We start from the raw sequence: 8,358 nt of genomic DNA on the forward strand, positions 1-8,358 counted from the left end.
CCAGAAGTTTTCTCCTGCCCACTTAATTCATTATTATTATTATTTTGTGATAAGAACCACTTAACATAAGATCTACCCTCTTAGCAAATTTTTAAGTATACAATACTGTATTATTAGCTGTAGCCACTGTACTATACTGTTGATCTTTAGGACTTAATCCTGCATAACTGAAACTTTATACCACCTTTTGGCTAATACCTCCACATTTTTCCCTCCCTGCAGTTCCTGACAACCAGAATTCCACTCTCTGCTTCTCTGAGTTTATTTTAGATTTGTCATATAAGTAATATCATGTGGAATTTGTCTTTTTGTGCCTGCCTTAGCATAATGTACTCTAGATTCACCCATGTTGTTGCAGATGGCAGGATTTCCATTTTAAGACTGAATAATATTTCATTGTATGTGTACACCACATTTTCCTTGTCTATTCGTCCATTGATGGATATTTAGGTTGCCTCCATGTCTTAGCTATTGTGAAGAATGCTGCAGTGAAAATGGGAGTGCTGCTATCTCTTTGAGATCCTGGTTTCAGTTCCTCTGGATATACACCCTGAAGTGGGATTGCTGGATCATATGAACATTCTATTTTTAATTTGTTGAGGAACCATACTGTTTTCCACAGTGGCTGTACCAGTTTACATTTCCACCAACAGCATACAAGGGGATTCCCTTTTCTCCACATTCTCGCCAACACTTGTTTTCTTTTGGTTTTTTTGAAAATAACCATCCTACCTGGAATGAGGTGCTATCTCATTATGATTTTGATTTGCATTTCCCTGATGATTAGTGATGTTGGGTGCTTTAGCAGGAGTTTTAATAGTATAATTAATTGCTATTTTACATTTATCTAGAGCAAAAAGAAAAATGGAGAAGTAGAGGCAATTAAATATTAATAAAGACCGTAATAGTAGGGTAGCAATATTAGATTGAAATAATGGAGTTAAATTGGCCAAAACAGTGTGGCCAAATAGCAGTTAAAATATCCTAAATCATATGAGCTAATTAACAGAAATATGTTTCTAAGCAAAATGTAATACTTTATAATTGGGTTAAAATTTGTTTTACCTGCCCATACACAAGAAGGATAAAAAGAGAATAATCTGATTCTAAGAATGGTAACAGTGTATTTGTATAGGCTTTGTAGTTTTCAAGGTTTGCTTACTTGTTTTTGGTTTATAACTCTAAGAGTTCAACAGTTATTTTCCGTTTTACTAGTGGGATAAAATAGGCTCAAAGAGGTTATTCCTTAGTATCACACATCCAGTAAATGCAGGAGAAAGCTACCTGAATCCAGGCCTTTGACCCCAAATGCATTGACCCTGCATCTCTCTCATCACAGAGCTACCCTGAAACTTGATATTTTAAGTTCCTTTTAGTTATGTGAGCTGATTCAAATTGCATATAAGATGAATTTATTCTAATATTGTTAGGTGATTGTTGTTGAAATGAAGTCAGTAAAGATGATTTATTTTAGCATTATCATTTTAAACTTCTAAAAGAGGGCAAGTCATTCTTAAAACTTCCATGTTTTATATGCTTTGGTGTTTTAAAACAAATTACAGATATCTTAACGTTCCAAATACATCAGTATGCATCTGAAAAGTAAGAAACTTTTCAGATAGCTAAACAACATCGCAATAATAAAGTTAGTAATACTTTCTTAATATTATCTAATAGCCAACATTCAAATTTCTTCATTTTTACTAAAATATTCTTCACAATTGGTAAAGAATTCACTCCAGAACTATATATCTGGTTTTAATTCCTTCAGTCTCTTTTAATCTGGAACAGTCCTTTTTTCTTTATGACACTAACTTGCTAAAGAAGAGACTATAGAATAGTCATGAGTAGACTTTTCTGGAACTAATTAGAAGAGACTTACTTATCATTTACTGTCTTTGTTGTTTTCATCTTTTTTTTTTTTAATTTAAAAAAACAAAACAAAACTGGGCACAAGGTATCACCATGTTACCCAGGCTGGTCTCGAACTCCTGGGCTCAAGTGATCCTCCTGCCTCGGCCTCTCAAGTTTTCATCTTTTTAGGTCAAAGGTTGTAATACAATTTGACAGTAAAATGTATATTTTATTGGTAGATTAGCAAAGTTTATAATTTGTCTTGGGGACAGAATTACTCAAGGATTGATTTTTCTTTTTTTTTTTTTTAATGTCTTGAAAGATTGATTCAGTGTTGCTTTGGCCAAAATCACCTTACCTATATAGAAAGAAAACTCACTGGGTTGCAAAAAGACCCCAACATGTAGCATCACAAATAACATGTAATATTAGATGGGTTGGCCTATCCCTAGTGTGTAATGAGTAACTCGCCCCTCCATAGGAGCAGTTGCCAACTTTAGCATCTGCTGCCTGGCCAGAGGCTGTGAGGGCTTTGGCCCTGCCACAATGCGGCCATTTATCACCATAGCCGAGAAGGACATTTGCAGCTGGCTTAGATTAATGGCTCTCCCAACGTCCTTCCCCACCCTGAAAAAAAATTATATCGGGGATTCCTGTCATGGGCCGAAGCTGTGTTCCTGCTTCTCCTCTGGGATTATCAGCCTTGACTATGCTGGAATTCCTTGTACTCTGGCCGGCCACACTTTTGTTCCCTACAAGAAGAGGAACTAAAGTGAAAGTCCCATAGCTGGTTGCTAAATTCTTAACTCCATGCAGCAGAGTACTCTTGGCCTCTCCTTCCACCCAGTGTCCCTATTGGTTTTCCAAGCATATATATTTTTTCAGCTCCTTTCTGTTAGCTTAGAAAGCTTGACCCAGTAATGGACCTTTAGGACCAGATGTTATAGGGGGCAGCAGCATAGATTCCCAGAAAGCAGATTCTGAGCACACTGACCCCTTGGCTTTTCTCAGACCACTGCCAAGCAACAGGTCCCTTTAGTAATCTTAGGCTATATGTGGGGGACTTCAACTCTTGGGTGTCTCGGGGACTTCAACTCTTGGGTGTCTGAGATAAAAATTTTCTTTTCTTAAGATCTACAACTCTTGAAAAAGAAGTTCCTGTCATCTTCATCCACCCTTTAAACACTGGATTATTCCGGATAAAAATTCAAGGTGCCACTGGAAAATTTAATATGGTCATCCCTCTTGTGGATGGGATGATTGTCAGCAGGCGAGCTCTTGGTAAGGTCTTCATATGTGGCCGAAGAGTTAAATTTTCTTTTTCTTTATCATTTTTATAAACCAAAAAGAAGTAAAAATGAGGAAATGGTGATAATTAATAGCTTCCACATGTAGGAAATGGTATGGCTCTTGTTAAAAAGGGAGCATGTTTTGTTCTTTTTAAATCTGTCCTTAATCTAGTAAGTATAAGTAAAACCTCACTAACTTCTAGTATTAAAATATTGAAGATAGCTGTTTGTAATCCAGGACAGAAAATAGGTTTTTAGAATAGATTTTGATTCTCCTTTTCCTTGTCATTGTGTGTTTCTTCTGACAGTTTTATCTTAGCACTATGTCTATCTCTCTGGGGATGGGAAGTTTGCAAATTGAATGAAATAGTTTTGAGTATGTGGAGAATAGTTCACCTGAATACTTACAGTTCACCTACGTAAGTGACTAGTTTCTAACGTTTATTTTAAAACTCTCTATTTTCAAGGCTTTCTGGTGAGGCAGACTGTAATTAACATTTGTAGAAGAAAGAGACTGGAAAGTGACTCCTACAGTCCCCCCCATGTCCGCCGGAAACAGAAAATCACCGACATTGTCAACAAGTACCGGAACAAGCAGCTGGAGCCAGAGTTTTATACTTCACTTTTCCAGGAGGTTGGACTCAAGAACTGCAGTTCTTAGACCACTGAATTTCTAAGACTGTTGAACTCCAGTTTGGGAACTATAACACAGCAGAACAGTTTGATAGGTGATCACTGTAAAAATAAAAACAAATCACTCCCAAGAGCTTACTGTTTAATCACCAGAATAGAAGAAACACATTATAACCCATTTGATAGAAGACTTTGGGCTATCTAGTGAAATGGGCTCCCAGACACAATCATACTCCTGCTGATAATGATGATATACATTTTAGCCATAAACTTTCTTTTAAAAGTGACAATTTTAGTTAAACATAAGCCTTTTGAGGAGAAAGGCTTTTATGCATCTCAGTTAAACACGTGCATTGGTAGTATCAACAAATTTGCAATATAGAAGTTGAAGATAGTTTTATACCTCACTTTTTAGGAGGTTGTATTCAAAATTAAAATCTCAGAATCTTACAGGACATTTAAAGACTCATGTTGATAGCATGGAGGAGAAGGAAAGAAGTCACAGCCTTCTACTCACTTGTAGGTCTTCTTGTCATCCAGCTGTCACACTGACAAAAAGAAAAGATGATACATGTTTTTTGCTCAGATAAGAAGCCTGACATTAAAAGATGTCATATTTTTTTCTCCACATTTCAAAAAGTTGTCCTTCTCATCACTGCACAGATCTGTCTGAAAGCCTCAGTTTCTGAGTGACCCAGGAACAGATCAGAAATGGAGCATGGCCTTGTCCTTTAATGGGGATGCAAATAAAGTTTGTGGGGTTAAAAGTTATAAGACAGCAGTGATACCCCACTCTCTCCATTATTGTCCAGCGGGGTGACATAATGACAGGTTAAATATTTGTGATTCATTGATTAAATATTATTTAAAGAAATGTAAATTCACAATAAGGGTTGAAAATTATTTGGTTTCATCCATTGTCTCTTATTTCAGGACCAAGCAGCAAACTGCAGTAGTTTGTGAAGGATTCTAATATGGGGTTCAGGAATAGCCTCTCAACGCTACTAATTCAGATCTCTCCCAGAGAACTACTGGATTTCCTCATAATTGACAAACATGAGTGACCACCTCTTTGGGTGGCTACTGTTAGAAATGGCTGTTGTTGTCATGTTTTCTGGACTTTGCCAGCCAACAGATCCCTGCCAGGTTTTGGAAATACTTCTATTACCTCGCTGCTACTTTTCTGCAGGGATAAAACTTTTGAGGTGGCCAGACCCAGAACATCCAAGGATTCCTGTTACAGTGCTACAGTATACACTGCTCATTTATCCTATTCTCATGTGCTTTCTTCTTTAGTAAGATTATTTTAAGAAAATACGTGATATTTAAAGTCCAAAGAGGAATGATCACAGTTGTATAAGGGGTGTTTTCCCACTTGAACTCTGATGTCAGTTGACTGTGGGTCAGAGCTACAACCATCTGTTTGGTTTGATGTTTTGGTGGTTTACTTACGGAGTGGGGATAGTGTGAGACCTAATTCCCTGTGCAAATGTCTCTTATTCCAGAAATGTGCATTTTGTCATCTATAAGCAAGAAATATGGGCATAGCAGCTCTTGGTTTAAAGTTTGCCATAACCTGTTCATGTTTGTTTTAAGCTCAGGTAAAGATAACCTCCTCTTTCTATGACTCCAGTTTCCATTCAGGTTATAGTATTATTCAATAGTTGATTTTCTTTTTAAGCTGGGCAATAAATTGATGTTTCCAGATGGTAACATGGGAGAGGGCATATAGGATAAAGATGAGCAAATTCTACCCTAAAAATGTTCTAGTAGTTCACAGGAAGAAGATGAGGTTTAATAACTTTCAAGGTAATTCTAGATTGACATTTTGAGGGGAAAATGGGCTCTTGTTCTAGTTGAAGTGAGCAGAGAAGGCTATAAATTAATATGTAACTTACAGCATTCCAGAGGTTAAAAATAACTGATGTAGATGTACTTCTTCAGTGTGATTCTTCAGATCAAACTTTTACTTTTGGCATAGTTAATTTCAGAAAAATGTGCTGTATGTGTGTGTGTATGAGGGTTGGTCTTGCTGATCCTTGAGTTAGCTCTAAATTCTGGCAACTTCTTGTAATTCCAATGTATTTGATACATGAACAATCATGTTGAATGCATTTGTGATCTGGGAGACTCCCTCGTCTTCCAGGGAAGGAAGGATGTGCAGCCCCTGAAGGCATGAAACTCCCAGTGTGTACGGAGCCAGTGGAATATGGGATACCCATACGTTACCAGGCGCTGGTTCCTTCTGCTCACAATAACATCTGCCCAAAGAGGGAGTGGGAAGAACGCTTAGCTCTTTCACTAGTATGGATTTGAGTTCATGGTCACTATTTTTACCCACCTGCCTGTGTTAAAAATCACTTTGAGTAGAATAGCACTGGAGGAACATATTTAGCACCTAATACTAATATTTAGTAGTCCATTGATAAATTTGCCAGCATATGTTCTAGCCTCTGGTGGGAAACCAGGACCACTTTTGTCTGTGGCTTAAACAGTTCAGTTGCTATATCTGTTGGGTATGCCGGGGGTGGATGAGTGTGGCATTCTGTGAAGAGGAAGGTGGTAAGTAAGGTTGCCCTTCTACTGCCTTCTTAAGTTGCAGGAGGGAGCTTTTCTCCTCCCCTCTGGTTGGGAGCACTGAGGACAGTGAGGAGGGCTTTTACCTTGTTAATCCTTTCCTTATTTAGCTAGCTTTCCTTTTTGTCTAGGGCTTCCTCCTGAGACCCTCTTCCATCCATTGGGCCTTTGAAAGGACTAATCAGACACACACACACACACACACACACACACACTCGCATACTCGCATACTCATGCACATTTTCCTTCATTTCCAGATCCTTTATTTCAGAGCAGCCCATTTTCCTCTGGATTCATTGATGAATACAAGTACCCACACCTTTGGCCAGTAATGTCAGTTACCTGCTGCAGGTTCTGTGTATGAGGCCTTCATGAACGGTTACCTTCTCCATACACTAGGGAAGCATTTGTCAGACTCTGCAGACTGGGTTCTAGAGAGGCAGAGTCTTAAAGAGTATTCATTTCTTCTGGAAGGTGGAGCTTTACCCACAGTGGAAGTTAGCCTTGCTCAAAGATGTGTTTTGTGGTAGGTGGTAAAAATAAATAAATAAATAATAAAAAAAGAAACATGTATTGGAGGTAATTTGACACTGCTGCTGGCAGTAGTTCTCTATTCACCATTTTAAAGCCCATTCAGGTTCTCTCTTCCTGAAAAGAACTGATTGCTGTGTTTACATGAAATGACATTGGAGTCATATGGTCTGTTTTAAAGATTTCCATGACAGCCTCTTTTCCTGAGTTGGAGAGATTGGAGGTGGTCTATCCGTACGATGTGGAATCAAACGGTGGGTTTCTTAGTAGCTAAAGAAGCCATGTACTTCTAGTGTGTTTCTCAGAATATCAACTCATGTTCTTCAGATGCTTTTCTTTTTTTAATGGTGAGGGAAAAGGTATAATTTGGGATTCCACAGTGCCTTGCATATAGTAGGCGCCCAATAAATACTTGTTGAAGCAAACCAAGTTTCCCAAGTCCTCATCTCTTATAGTGACCAAGACATCTTTCTCCTCTGAAGGGCTTGGCAGTTGTGGCTAAAAAATAAGCAGTATCATTATTTGCTTGAAATCATATATACAGTTTGTATGAATTTCAGTATGTTGCCAAGACATGATCTTTTTCTTATTGTATTTTCTGTAAATATTTCTGGCACTGAACTGTAAAGTAAAGGCAAAGTGTAAATATGAAGGCGTGCCCGTGCCCCTTGCCTCCTGTTTCATCTTCGTCGGTTAGGGAAGAAGGTCCAGAGGTTTGTTTGTATTTATGCCGATCCTTTGTCCAGAAGAAGCCCATGGAATATTGAATGTAATACATTTAGTCAATTAAATTTTAAGGAGATTCTTATCTAATAACTTTGTGTGTGCTTTTGGATACAGGCTGAGGCTTTACTCCTACACAGGTGCTGTTAATTTTACCCTTTCAGGGGATGTCTGCTCGGCTTTGGCTGCCCTTTATAATTTAGATCTGTAGTTTAAATGGACATTAAATGAGTATTTCATGAAATACTCAAAGTTTGATTAATTTTAAGAAAAGTATTTGGCCTTCTCTGCTGGAAGGAGCTTGTATAATTAAAACACTGCCAATAGAGGCTCACCTTTCAGGGGCTGCGAATTGCTGAGGAGATAGATGCTTATGTTACGGGAGCAAGAAAGTGCCAGCTGTGCCCTCTGCTTGCAGAAAATTTGAGCCCTAGTAGGACTAGACAGTCAGGAAAGGGGGGAGGTGCAGAGATCATCCCCTGCCGCCCACTGCCCCCTTTGTGAAGGGCATCTTGGAGCCAGATGAGTGCCTTCAGGCCTGGATCACACATAGTGGAGTGAATGGACCACTTGAAACAACCATGAGAACCATTGTGGCCATGCCTCTGCCAAGAGCTGCTGACGTGTGCCCTCTGAACTGTGCCTGGGAGCTGCCTACCTTGCACTGTGTGTTCTGCCTGCTCTGCCCATGCACAACAGGACCTCCAGCTGGGCCTAGTGGCCAGAGACGCTGACTGCACAGTAGCCCTGT

At 38.8% G+C, this 8,358-nt stretch overlaps 1 protein-coding gene across 8 annotated transcripts in view; it reads left to right on the plus strand.

Annotated features, from left to right (window-relative positions):
- Window positions 1-7,700, plus strand: part of RALGAPB (Ral GTPase activating protein non-catalytic subunit beta) — a 106,875-nt gene extending 99,175 nt beyond the window's left edge. For all 8 annotated transcript variants that reach the window (XM_063601124.1, XM_063601125.1, XM_063601126.1 and 5 more), the window contains 2 exons: window positions 2,987-3,135; window positions 3,611-7,700. In XM_063601124.1, coding sequence (XP_063457194.1) covers window positions 2,987-3,135; window positions 3,611-3,804 — 343 coding nt within the window. In that variant the 3' untranslated portion in view covers window positions 3,805-7,700. The remainder of the gene's footprint in view (window positions 1-2,986; window positions 3,136-3,610) is intronic.
- The last annotated feature ends 658 nt before the right edge of the window (window positions 7,701-8,358 follow it).

Source organism: Pan paniscus, chromosome 21, assembly GCF_029289425.2.
Source record: "Pan paniscus chromosome 21, NHGRI_mPanPan1-v2.0_pri, whole genome shotgun sequence".
Classification (NCBI taxonomy): Eukaryota; Metazoa; Chordata; class Mammalia; order Primates; family Hominidae; genus Pan; species Pan paniscus.